General features: G+C 43.4%; 1 protein-coding gene across 1 annotated transcript; it reads right to left on the minus strand.

The window, feature by feature from the left end:
* Positions 1-2,865: 2,865 nt before the first annotated feature.
* Positions 2,866-9,461, minus strand: LOC141174002 (toll-like receptor 5). The gene is made up of 2 exons (XM_073658583.1): positions 9,319-9,461; positions 2,866-5,206 (listed from the first exon to the last, which is right to left on the minus strand). The coding sequence occupies exon 2, from the start codon at positions 5,199-5,201 to the stop codon at positions 3,288-3,290; it is 1,914 nt and encodes a 637-aa protein (XP_073514684.1). The 5' UTR covers positions 5,202-5,206; positions 9,319-9,461; the 3' UTR covers positions 2,866-3,287.
* Positions 9,462-14,281: the final 4,820 nt, after the last annotated feature.

A 14,281-nucleotide genomic window follows, 5' to 3' on the forward strand; every position in this document is an offset into this window, starting at 1 on the left:
TCTGTATGGAGCATTATATGGGGCTCATTATACTGTATGGAGCATTATATGGGGTCCATTATTCTGTATGGGGCATTATATGGGGCTCATTATTCTGTATGGAGCAATATATGGGGCTCATTATACTGTATGGAGCATTATATCGGGTCCATTATTCTGTATGGAGAATTTTATGGGGCCCATAATACTGTATAGAGCATTATATGGGGTCCATTATTCTGAATGGAGGACTATGTGGGGCCCATTATTCTGTATGCAGCTCTATGTGGGGCCCATTATTCTGTATGAAGGACTATGTGGGGCCCATTATTCTGTATGGAGGACTATGTGGGGCCCATTATTCTGTATGGGGGACTATGTGGGGCCCATTATTCTGTATAAAGGACTATGTGGGGCCCATTATTATGTATGGAGGACTATGTGGGGCCCATTATACCATATGGAGGACTATGTGGGGCCATTATACTGTATGGAGGACTATGTGGGGCCCATTATTCTGTATGGAGGACTATGTGGGGCCAATTATTCTGTATTGAGGACTATGTGGGGCCCATTATTCTGTATGCAGCACTATGTGGGGCCCATTATTCTGTATTGAGGGCCATGTGGGGCCCATTATTCTGTATGCAGCACTATGTGGGGCCCATTATTCTGTATGGAGGACTATGTGGGGCCCATTATTCTGTATGGAGGACTATGTGGGGCTCATTATTCTGTATGGAGGACTATGTGGGGCTCATTATTCTGTATGGAGAACTATGTGGGGCTCATTATTCTGTATGGAGGACTATGTGGGGCCCATTATACCGCATAGAGGACTATATGGGGCCCATTATACTGTATGGAGGACTATGTGGGGCCCATTATACTGTATGGAGGACTATGTGGGGCCATTATACTGTATGGAGGACTATGTAGGCCCATTATTCTGTATGGAGGGCTATGTGGGGCACATTATACTGTATGGAGCCCTATGTGGGGCCCATTATTCTGTATGGAGGACTATGTGGGGCCCATTATACTATATGGAGGACTATGTGGGGCCCATTATTCTGTATGGAGGACTATGTGGTGCTCATAGTACTGTATCTAGGACTATATTGTCCTGTCTAAAATGACTCCCCCTAGGACACGCACTGGATTTGCTGGTTTCTGAGCTATTGTAGAATTTACAATAGATATCACTCATGTAATGTAAGAAGTGAGTGAAATCTTTGGCATTGTATTATATATATATATTTCTTATCTGTGCATCATGAATCGTGGTATGTGTTAAAGCGGCCCACTGAGAGTCTTTCGCCCGGGGTCTATGAAAACCTGGAGCCGGCCCTGGGTCTATGTGTGTCAGTGTCTCCAGTACATGTGAAAACTGTCACCACATGTACTGGAGACACTGACATGTGAATGAGGCCTTAGATCAGGGGCCTCAAACACGCGGCCTGCTGGCCGCATGCGGCCCCTCCGGCTGCTTCTTGCGGCCCGCAGGCACAGACCCCGTAACGATCGCTGCTCTCTCCAGCCGCCGCCGACATCAGCGCTGTAGTGCAGTGTATTGCCGCGCAGAGACCGGCTCTCTGCACAGCAATACCCGTGCCAGCCGCCAGCCTATCAGAGGCCAGCAGCTGATGTCTGCGTCCCAGCGCAGCGGCATATGACGTCACTGCCATGCGCAGAGGTCAGCTGCTGGCCTCTGATAGGCCGGCGGCTGACACTGGTATTGTTGTGCAGAGAGCCGGTCTCTGCGCGGCAATACACTGCATTACAGCGCTGATGTCGGCGGCTGCTGGAGAGGGCCGCGATCATTTCGGGGTCTGTGCCTGCGGGCCACAGGTGCAGAAAGGACGCCGAGGGAACGGAGGACAAGTGAGAATCTTTTTTTTTTTATCTGTCATGTGAAATACAGCACAGGGGACTTGTGCTCAGTATGGGGGGACGGGCACTGTGCGCAGTATGAGGGACGGGGACCCTGAGCGCTGTATGGGGGGACGGGAACCCTGAGCGCTGTATGGGGGGACGGGAACCCTGAGCGCTGTATGGGGGGACGGGAACCCTGAGCGCTGTATGAGGGGACGGGAACCCTGAGCGCTGTATGGGGGGACGGGGACCCTGAGCGCTGTATGGGGGGGGACCCTGTGCTCAGTATGGGGGGGCGGGGACACTGTGTGCAGTATTGGGGGGACAGAGACCCTGTGCGCAGTATTGGGGGGATGGGGACCCTGTGCGCAGTATTGGGGGAGACCTGGATGGGGGACATGTCTGCAACATGGGGACCTGGATGGGGGACATGTCTGCAAGATAAGGACCAGTATGGGGGACCATGTCTGCAATATGGGGGACCATGTCTGCAATATGGGGGACCTGGAAGGGAGACCATGTCTGCAATATGGGGACCATGTCTGCAATAAGGGGGACCTGGATGGGAGACCATGTCTGCAATATGGGAGACCTGGATGGGAGATCATGTCTGCAATATGGGAGACCTGGATGGGAGACCATGTCTGCAATATGGGGGACCTGGATGGGGGACCATGTCTGCAATATGGGGGACCTGGATGGGAGACCATGTCTGCAATATGGCGAATCTGGATGGGAGACCATGTCTGCAGGATGAGGACCAGTTCAAAAGGCGTATAGAAAATAAAATGGTATCACTAAAAATGTCACTTTGTCATGCAAATAATGCGGCCCCCCAAATTAAATGTTTTTCCGTGTGCGGCCCATATGCCCAGCTGAGTTAGAGACCCCTGCCTTAGATAGTAAATAATCCAATTTCTACTTTCACCCATCTAGTGGACACTTAACATATTGCAATGCCTTGTTCCTGTACTGCCATCTAGTGGTCAAGAAGTGATGCAAACTATTAAATGAATTAAGTTACAGTTTAATGAATATATGAGAATCAGTATATATCAGAAGTTATATTTGCATTACATAGGTATTAATGAAATAACATTCTGGAACATTTCCGTCACTTTTGCTTTGGATCTGCGCATCCTTGATCACTCTGTAATCGATTATATATGTGATTGAAAATGACTGATTATGCTTTACAATGGGCAAACAGATCAGATTTATGTGATGGTGATTCAGGATTAGTACAAGATACGTGATGCAATGTATACACAAAACTGTTTAACTTTTCATGTAGACTGATTCTAGATATAAACTCTATAGTATTGGGTCACCCGAGCATAACATGGATGATGTCCGAACCCATAAAGACAAGATCGGTGTAATGTAAATGATACAGGTTTTCTTTTACTGTATATAGGAAAAAACATGAGTAATCAACATTCATTAAAGTAACTGTCCATTGTTATTTCTCGAACTGGTGGAGACAGGCTGAGACATGAAATCTCATCGCTGTTGTTGACTTCCACAGTCACTTCAGCAGATCTTATCCAGTGCCAAAATTCATTAAGGGCGCAGGTACATATGGGGGTTATATCTGATAGGTTAAGGCTTTGTAAGGACACCAGAGGCGTAAAACTTGAAGAAGACAGGGTGACAAGGTTGTTGCCCCCTATATTTAGGGACTTTAATGTCTTTAGGTCAGTGAATAAATCTTGATGGATAAGTCTAAGATTATTTCTTGACAAGTCCAAAGTTTGGAGACTTTTTAACGCACTGAATAAACTTTCCGGTAAAGAGAAAATTTGGTTCTTTGCAAGATTAAGGGTTTTCAGTGAGGCCAGAGGCATAAAAATATCTGAACATTGGCCGTTATTCCAGACTCGTCCTAGGTCGTTGTCTGATAGATCCAAATAAGGAAGGGAGCTGTTAAAAAGTTTTGCGGTATTCGGTGAACACCTCGAGAGCTCATTACTGCCGAGCGAAAGTTGTTTTAGAGAACGTAACTCCAGGATTTCCCACAAGCTTCTCAGATCGGTCAGCCGGTTACTCGAAAGATCCACAAATGTACAGTTAGGGCAGAAGGAGGTAAGACCGTTAGGGCTGGAGATGCGATTTTGCTTTAGTAAGACAAAATGTAAACTTGGCAGCTCAACGAGTGGGATTTCCCTAAGGGCATTATCCCTTAAACTCAATGAATCCAAGGAGACGAGGCCATTCAAGGCTTGATATTGTATGGCTCCAATATGGTTGGAACTGAGATCTAAGGTTATAAGAGGGGAAGATGACAGACTTGAAAAACTGCTTCTCGTAATTTCTCCAATGAGATTTCCCGACATATTGAGGCTTATGAGTTGTGTTAATCCAGAAAATGCTCCAGGGCTGATGTGGTTGATTTGGCTGGAGGACAAATCAAGAGACAGTAGTTTTGGGAATACAGAAAAAATGTCGGACGGCAACTCTGACGTGTAACTATGTGATATGTCAAGAATGTTCACATTGCTTAGACGGAGGCCTGAAAATGTGCTTTTCTCTGGGTTCTTCAAGTTACTAAAGTGATATCCACTTCCCAACGCAGCAGTATTCCTCATCCGAACATGCTTCACTTGAGTCCCAGAAATAATTTGAAAGAAATTCTCCACCTTTTCTGCGTTCCAGGCCATTGACGATACATCTAGAGTACCCAATGTTATGTTTCTAAATGGGTTGTGGCACATGGTGGTGTTAGAAACCTGGAGGGGATTCGATGAGAGGTCGAGTAGCTCCAGTCTTCGTCCTTCGAGATTCTGGAGAGCGTCTCCACACAGATTGCCGATTTTGTTGAGCTTCAAAGTAATGTAGGAAAGTGAATGCAAACCCAGGAAACTGGAATCCGGCTGCAACCTGCGCAGATTATTATATGACAGGTCAAGCTTCTTCAGAGAAGTTAACTCGCCCAACAAACCAGACTCCAGGATGGACTCATTCAGTCCACAATGATCAAGAAAAAGGGTTTCAAGTCTGGACAGACCTCGGAAAGAATCTGGATGTAACCTGAGGTTGCGGTTGCTGCCGAGGTCAAGGGTGGTGAGGTTTGGCAGGTTTTGAAAAGCAGCTTTCTCAACAACGAAGGATCCATTAGTAATTTGTGCACCAAGAGTGAGAACCTGGATCTGCGGCAGGTTCTGGAAAGAGTCCAGGGATATAGATGAAATCTGATTGAAGGACAGTAAAAGAACTTGGGTATCAGGAGGGACAGATGGAACAGACACTAAACCTTGACCATTGCTGGAGTAAATATTCTGATATCTGGCAGCTTGAAGGGAATGTAAAATAGTTACGATCAGTAGCACAACGGATGGAGGAAACATGTTACCTGCAACAAAGTAAAGAGATATTGTTACATTTTACTATTACATTTTCTTCTCCAAAATCCAATTTAGCATACACGTGTGGAATAAATTAGTTTTATATTAAGATGAAAGGTAACGATATTGATATTGACGCCTAAATAATAGAAGAGTTGGGTGGTTACAATTTTAACTCCTGATCTTTTTGTTCTCAGTGTAGATAAGCCTTTACCAGATGTGTCCAACAACAAATTCCTCCTTCAGGACACAAGAACTCTTGATGAAGCCGAACTTGGGTGGTGGAATAGACATCAATCGTGGATATCCAACTTATGTCTTAAGTGTATGGCCACCTTTATGTTAAGTATGGGGGATATCTTACACTCCTGCTTAAAGGGGGTTGCTCAAGAAGGGTCCATATCCAATAGAAGAGATAAAAAAAGGTACTTGGCACTGTGGCCAGATCATTCTGCAGCAATGTGTCTGATGAAGGGTCAATTGTAGAAGCTGAAATGTCACAGCTTTATTTGAATTGCCTGATAATAAAATCCGAAACAGTATTTTCATTTTGGAATGCCAAGTACCTTTTTATTTCTTCACCTTTATTTTAGACCTGTGAGGGAAGGAAGACTCCAGGGTTAATCCTCAAAGTGTGCACATTGCTCTCTGTGAGGATTCTCAGATGTCGACCCCAGGAGAGGGCAGTCATGTGACCAAAAGTATGCAATATACATACTCCTGGCCACAATCCAACTAGATGGGTGCAGCCTTGCTCAATGCAAGTGTATTGAGCAAGGCCCGATACAGTCTAGTCGGATTGTGTCCGGGAGTATGCATATTGCATACTTGCGGTCACATGACAGCCCTCTCCAGATGCCAACACTGGAGAATCCTCACACTTGTGAGGATTCACAAGTCTGCAGTCACATAGAGTGACTGCTGACTTGTAGCTTAAGACCTCACAGCCCCTTTACAGGGGTTGTCCACTACTTAGGCATTCCATGCTCAATCCCTATGTTTCCCCCTTATAAAATAACAACACTTATACTCACCTTCGATGCCGGCACCATTCCAGTGGTGTCAGCTCTCGCTCTCCTGGGAATCATAACAAAGTCACATGATCCCTGGGGCCAATCAGCGCTGGGTTCACTCCCCACCTTAGGACAAATCACTTCCGGAGGAAGTCAGAGCTGCTGCTCTCTCATTTCCTTCGGATGTTTGTGATATATCTGAGGGTGAGGAGAGTGAAGTCAGCGCTGATTGGCCCCAGGGATCACATAACATAATAATGTCAAGCAATCCCTGGGGGACAACACTGCTGGAAAAGATGCTGGTACCGGAAGTGAGCTGAGAAAAAATATGCAGATCTGCACTGCCTTATTGAAAAACATTGGTCCGAGTGCAAGACCTTTTTTATCAGGTTGCACTCGTCCGATTTAAATGTGTGAGCGAGCCCTAAGTGTTATTATTTTACAAGGGGGAAACATAGGATTCAGAAGGTGTTGTCTGAGTAGTTGGCAAACCCTTTAAGAAATTTGCCCTTTAGTTTACAGTTATATGAAAAACTTTGGGCACCCCTATTAATCTTAAGCTTATTGTTTTATAAAAATTGGTGTTTTTGCAACAGCTATTTCAGTTTGATATATGTAATAACTGTTGGACACAGTAATGTTTCTGCCTTGAAATGAGGTTTATTGTACTAACAGAAAATGTGAAATCTGCATTCAAACAAAATTTGACAGGTGCATAAGTATGGGCACCCTTATCATTTTCTTGTTTTAAATACTCCTACCTACTTTTTACTGACTTACTAAAGCACTTTTTTGGTTTTGTAACCTCATTGAGCTTTGAACTTCATAGCCAGGTGTATGCAATCATGAGAAAAGCTACTTAAAGTGGCCACTTGCAAGTTGTTCTCCTGTTTGAATCTCCTCTGAAGAGTGGCATCATGGGCTCCTCTAAACAACTGTCAAATGATCTGAAAACAAAGAATATTCAACATAGTTGTTCAGGGGAAGGATACAAAAAGCTGTCTCAGAGATTTAACCTCTCAGTTTCCACTGTGAGGAACATAGTAAGGAAATGGAAGAACACAGGGACAGTTCTTGTTAAGGCCAGAAGTGGCAGGCCAAGAAAAACATCAGAAAGGCAGAGAAGAAGAATGGTGAGATCAGTCAAGGACAATCCTCAGACCACCTCCAGAGAGCTGCAGCATCAACTTGCTGCAGATGGTGTCACTGTGCATCGGTCAACTATACAACACACTTTGCACAAGGAGAAGCTGTGTGGGAGACTGATGCGAAAGAAGCCGTTTCTGCAAGCACGCCACAAACAGAGTCGGCTGAGGTATGCAAAAGCACATTTGGAGAAGCCAATTTCTTTTTGGAAGAAGGTCCTGTGGACTGATGAAACCAAGAATGAGTTGTTTGGTCATACAAAAAGGCGTTATGCATGGCGGCAAAAAAACACAGCATTTCAAGAAAAACACTTGCTACCCACAGTAAAATTTGGTGGAGGTTCCATCATGCTTTGGGGCTGTGTGGCCAATGCCTGCATCGGGAATCTTGTTAAAGTTGAGGGACGCATGGATTCCACTTAGTATCAGCAGATTCTTGACAATAATGTTCAAGAATCAGTGAAAAAGTTGAAGTTACGCAGGGGATGAATCTTTCAGCAAGACAATGATCCAAAACACGGCTCCAAATCTACTCAGGCATTCATGCAGAGGAACAATTACAATGTTCTGGAATGGCCATCCCAGTCTCCAGACCTGAATATCATTGAACATCTGTGGGATCATTTGAAGAGGGCAGTCCATGCTTGGCGACCATCAAACTTAACTGAACTGGAATTGTTTTGTAAAGAGGAATGGTCAAAAATACCTTCATCCAGGATCCAGGAACTCATTAAATGCTACAGGAAGCGACTAGAGGCTGTTATTTTTGCAAAAGGAGGATCTACTAAATATTAATGTCACTTTTCTGGTGAGGTGCCCATACTTATGCACCTGTCAAATTTTGTTTGAATGCAGATTGCACATTTTCTGTTAGTACAATAAACCTCATTTCAAGGCAGAAACATTACTGTGTCCAACAGTTATTACATATATCAAACTGAAATAGCTGTTGCAAAAACACCAATTTTTATAAAACAATAAGCTTAAGACTAATAGGGGTGCCCAAACTTTTTCATATAACTGTATATACAACTTACTCCAACCTCTTTTGGAAGCATTAGACCAGATTCACACGTGACTTGGGCGCTGCAGGTTTTCTGTGCGGATCTGCTCACAACCAATCCGCATTGCTGTCTCAGCTCAATGACAGATAAGGTAACGCTATAAGACCTCAGTATACATCCTGGCCAGTAATACCATTAATTTATAACTTCACATACAAGCATTACAATTATTCAGTGACTGCAATCAGAGATCTTTTCTTTTTCTTTCATTAATAAAACCAGAAACTCCATTTAACACTTGGAGTATAGCGTGCAAGAAAGGCTGAAGCAGGGTGCACTACAATGCTTCAACAGCAAATGTATATCTTTTTCTTTTTTTGCTCTTAAAGGAATCATCAACCCTTGAGAATATATATTTTTTTTGTTTACTGAAATGCATGAATTATATGTAATGTATTTGGGACTATAAATCATTTTTGTAATTGGGTTTCATTAAAAATATTGTATACCCTTTGCCTTCTATACTCTCTGTATTGTATTGTCCCTTGCTGGCTGTGGAAAGAGTTTACTGAGAATCCATCAGTGAACTGATTCTGATAATATGATGGGAATGTTTTTTAAGGTTTTTTTTTTCTGAGCTGATTTATGACCACAGATCACATAGAAGAAAAACGTGCAGACAAAAGAAGAGCCTGTAAAACCCAAACGGTGCAACATTTTTAATGGTGCCCAATTGGAAAAATGATTTATAGTCCCAAATACATGCATATAAGTAAAAAAAAAAATAATAATAATTAATTAATTTAAAAATAAATAAATATATACAGTATATATAAAGGGATTGTCACAGGGATTTTTCAGATCTGTATATTGCTTTCACAGATGTATACAGTAGCAGAGAACACTAGACCATATGTCATGAAGAATAAAGAATATCATATTAGAACATAGCACTTACCAGTCACTGGATCGCTGTCTTGCTGGAGCGAGTGCTTTTCAGATGACTGCAATCTCCTTCTCTTATTCTCTGCTGCTCCCGTATTTAAGTCTCAGGCACGTGAAGCTTCTCAATGATGAAACACTGGAATGACGTCAGCCAATGTTTGGTAACAATGAGAAGGGAATTTTCAAGGAGATTCCTATATTATTCTACATCAAAGTCGACATCCTGACTGTGCCCCCAATACCACCCAAAATCAGGATGCAGATGGTCCATACGTCTTCCTGCTACAATGCACTAGGGGGACGCTTACGGTATGTCTTATTATACCAGCCTACAAAAGGGACTGATACCACTTAAATGGATTTTCCCCCAAACTTTTTTTCTGGCAAAACACATGGTGCCAAGAATCATCATGGTCCTGGTCTCTGTCCCTTGAGGAATTGGTCGCATGTCCGCAGTCACTTTACTGGAATATGGCATAACTTGAAGCTTATGGGCCCTAATGCAGACGATTCAACAGGACCCCCAGTTATAGCATTGGTCTTTTTATATGGGCCAAAAGGACTTTTTGAGCCCCCTAGGCTCCAGGGAATACAATAAAAGGCAATTATTTATTTTGTTACATTTTGTATTTATTTTGCTAAAACCTTTTTATAAACAATATTTTTTAGTCCCCGTAGGGAACTTAAAGAAGCTGGTAGAACCCATTTGTCAATAGTGGTCACTATTCACCACAGTATCTAAGGGCTTAAGTTGTAGGAGTCAGAGATATCTCCAATCCCAGCCATTGCAGCAAGGTGTCGGCTGTATGGTGCGACATTGCAATGCGCCAAACTGCAAACGCCATTGAAAACCTCAGGAATATCCACTTTTGGTAAGAGTTTGCATCAACCCTGGTTAGTTTGGTTGCTGAGATTTTCCCACCATAATGTGCATTGTTTGCATGTACTACACCCGCTACTGATTAATGGAAGTCCTATTGTGACCCTATACAAAGCAGATCCATATTATGGTTAAATATATAGGGTCATAAGATGGAAAACTATGACCGGGCCTGACCTGACCTACATATTGTAGATGTCACTCGGTTGGTTAAAGATCCAGTATTTCATCATCTTAACATGCCCCAAATACCCAGCAGCATTCCTCAATAATGAAGATGCCTCCAGAATTGTCAATGTCTTTTAGAACTTGTGGGGAGAGAAAAGAACCAGAACAGCCACTGCCGTAATTCCCGGTGAATGCAGTGGTCTCTGGTTAGTTTTTATGGGCAGCTGCTTTACTTTTCCATTGTACTCTGATAAATCTCCTCTATAGTTTTCTACAGCAGAAATTATTTGTTACGTTGGATGTAGATACGAAATGTCCGCAGCTAGTAGTAATAGTCATTTTACAAGTTTTTCAGATAGAAAAACCAGTGTGGGGCAGCTGCAGTGCGTTCACCGTGAACCAGGGTCAGTACTTTTCCCTGTTACTTTTTGTATAGGTTTGTCATTATAGCACATGCACTTCATTTATTACGTTCTGGCAGGGTTGGACTGGCCCACCAGCGAATCGGAGAATCCTCTGGTGGGCCGTGGCTTGTCCTTCAGGAGAGTTCATAGTGCAAACCTTGCAGCTGCTATGGGGCTCTTGAGTGGAGGAGAAAGGTGGGCCCTCAGAATCAAATCCTCCGGTGGGCCCAATGTTCTTCAGTCTGACACTTCGTTCTGGCCATTCGCACTACTCATTTCCTTTGAAGCTTATGTTATATGTTACTTATGCTCAGTTATTTGTAGTTTATCTTCTGCTACTAATATTTGGCTACAGATAGCCTGGCCAATTTTTACATTTTTGTTTTTTATTTTCTGTCTTAGTTTTTTTGACTTATTCCATAATTATTCATGGTATTCACAGTCCTGTGCCTCCCTTTTTAGTCTGTTTTTATTCTTGTCTTTGTATGTTTTTTTTTATTGTGTCTTTGTTTGTAATTTTTTTGGTGGTCTTTGTTTGTAATTTTTTTGGTGGATTTTGTTTGTAATTTTTTTGGTGGTCTTTCAATAATGTTACCTTGTATCTGATTCACAATTTTCTTTGCTTATTCAATGCAACTTTTTTAGGTATCAATGTTTTATGTCTGCTTTGAATTAGTGTCACGCTTTTGCCTGAAGCAAGACATCGCACGGCGAGATGGAAGGAAAGGGGAGCTCTGTCAGTAGGGAGAGATTAAAGGGGGCACCTAGTATCCCTAAACGGGTTCTTTCACCCCATACGGCAAACACGTTCCTATCCCTGTCTTATCCTAAGAACAATCTCGACTACTGTGTAGGGCAGCAGGAATGCTAGTCCTGCTCTAATATAAAGACACAAAGGGAAACAAAGATAAAAGAAACAGCAATCACTCAAAGTGCACCCAGACTACAGAAAGGGGAAGGACAAGGTGAGACAAACCAAATAGGAGATGAGGTAAAGGAAGACACTCAAACAAACTTTCAAACAGATATCTCCAGCTCCAAACCAGGTTATAGCACGCTATCACTGGCAGCTACTCAGCTAAGAGGTGAGCATTTATACCAGAGGGGAGTGGAGAAATCAGAACAGCTGAGATAACTCAGGACTGAGAGCTCTAGGAGACAAACAGAACTGTTTAACCCTTGCAACAAGAGCAAGAGAAATCTGCACAGCTAACTAAAAGGCAAAGCAGATCCAACCAGTGCAGGTGCACGTGTAGCCAGCCGCCGTGATCTTCTGAAACCTCTCTGTTGCAATAACCCCGTGACAATTAGTGCGTCATTGCACGAATATTTTTTTTTCCTCTATATTGGGTCATTTCCTTCTATTTTAAGTTCTATCTCTCTTTAACCCTAGAACGCATACCTGGGGCCTCGCAGGCCCGCCCTGTTAATTGTTTTCTATTTTCTGCAAGATTACTTTAGTTAGAATTTTGAAACTCTAGGTATTCCTCAGGAATATAGTTGTTTGTCATTTCCAGTTGTTCATTTATTTTTATGTTAGAGGCATTTTCGGTATAACAACTCTTTTTTGAAAATACCCATTTTTATGGTCATGCGTTCTAGGTTAAAAACTTGTTCAATATTCTAACTAAAAATCGAGCTGTTTCTGTTTCCAGTGACAAATCTCTGCCCGCTCAGGGTCTTGTATCACAGCTCATAGCCCATGGACAGACATGGCACTATTTCTGGAAAAAAATATGATGCTGCTTAGCAATTTGTGATTTTGCAATAAAGCTTTAAAGCTGAAAAAAGTACATGAATACATTATACGGCCCATGTACGAACAACAAAGTCTGGACCGACTGCAGGTTGAATGACCTGAACTAACTCAGCTTTGTATATATCTATGAAGCTGGAGATCCATGGTTAGCCCGGATGCTGTGGACCCTACCTGGACTTTATGATATGGTCATGGAAATATAGTCATAAGGTGCAACAACCAGAAAAAATACCAAACCCAAAATAAGCAGATTGTATCCAAACCTCGGATTTCCCCTTATGTCTAAATTTTTATGTATTTTTTATTTTATTTATTATGTTGTTTTAAAGAGACAGTCTCTGAAATCAATAACAGGTAAGTAAAAAGTAACATATAACTGGTATTCTTATTTATTTATGTTATAATAGTTACATTTACTAATTTATGCAATGATTATAAAGGGAACTAGATTGGAAGTTGCATGTCCTGTTCTACCAGTAATGATGTCACATGTGTGTTTGCAGAAGGGCTTCCTTTATTTAAGTACAGGGGATGGGCAGGATGTTTGTCGAGAAGACTAATGCTGAAGGTGATATGTAGGTCTTGTGACATAAAATAATAGACAATGTGAGTAGTGGTAAAATATGTAAGGATGTTTATTGCTCATCATATAAAAGAAAATCTACTGTTTTGTGACCCACTCTTTAGTTGCCCTGGCTCTGTGTTTCGGGTCATTGTCATGCTGGAAAACCCAGCCACGACCCATCTTCAATGCTCTTACTGAGGGATGGAGGTTGTTGGCCATAATCTCGCGATACATGATCCCATCCATCCTCCCCCTCATTAGGGTGCAGTCATCCTGTCCCCTTTCCAGAAAAACACCAACAAAGTATGTTTTCCTCACCATGCTTCATGGTTGGGATGGTGTTCTTGGGGTTGTACTTGTAGCACCCCGAGGGCTCGGCTGCTACAGGGTTATTGCACCTCAAACCAGAGGTGTGATATTCCACTTGCGGGTAAGGATGGAGTGTGGACTAGGGCTCGTTAGGCTGCATGCACCACACACACCCAATTTCCGAGGGACAGCTCAACGGTGCTCCCACAGAAGTGCAAGCACGACAGCTTCTGTCCCTGGCTGGAGTGGGGAGGGGGAGGAAAACCCAGTGGTGTAGGAGCAGATAGGGGTGGGTCTCTGGGCATAGGTAGGAGCCCATTGGTTGCTAGTCACCTGGGCTCGGGTGTTAGAAGGAGGTATATAAGGTGGGCACCATCTTAGTTCTGGGAGTAGAAGGGGCCAGTCCAGTCAGGAGAAAGAAGAAGAAGTTGAGTCTGAAGAGAAGTGACAGGGAGCAGAGCTGCAGCATGGGCTTTGCTCCACGGGCAGGCCTTGTCAGGAGGCCGGGGCCTGAGAGAGAGAGGAGAAGGAACAGCAAAGGAAGTAAGAAAGGAAACAAGGAACAGGAACACAGAGAAAGGCCCAGAGACACGAAGGCAGAAGGAACCGCAAAGGCCCAGGAGATTGCGGGTGAAGGGTTGGCAGAACAGGGTACCGGAACCCAAATTGGTGGAGGCAACAGATTCCTCAGCCAAGGACCGGAGGTTGTGACCACATCTTGGTGCGACACCTCACTACATCCACCAGGAAAGCATACCACGTAGGGTCAGGGAAACCGGAGATAGGTTTCGCCAAGAGAAGGCCCGAGGAAGCTGGACAAAGGTGGGTCACTGGTGAGGACGGCCATAGAAGGGAAGAGAAGGGAGCCCTGTGCCACGCTCTGGAATTGCC

This window comes from Phyllobates terribilis, unplaced genomic scaffold (assembly GCF_046119375.1).
Source record: "Phyllobates terribilis strain yellow unplaced genomic scaffold, ASM4611937v1 Scaffold_13__5_contigs__length_258822181, whole genome shotgun sequence".
NCBI classification, from domain to species: domain Eukaryota; kingdom Metazoa; phylum Chordata; class Amphibia; order Anura; family Dendrobatidae; genus Phyllobates; species Phyllobates terribilis.

Excerpts from the sequence above, each read along its gene's own strand:
- LOC141174002 (XM_073658583.1), bottom strand. The coding sequence starts at position 5,201 with ATGTTTCCTCCATCCGTTGTGCTACTGATCGTAACTATTTTACATTCC.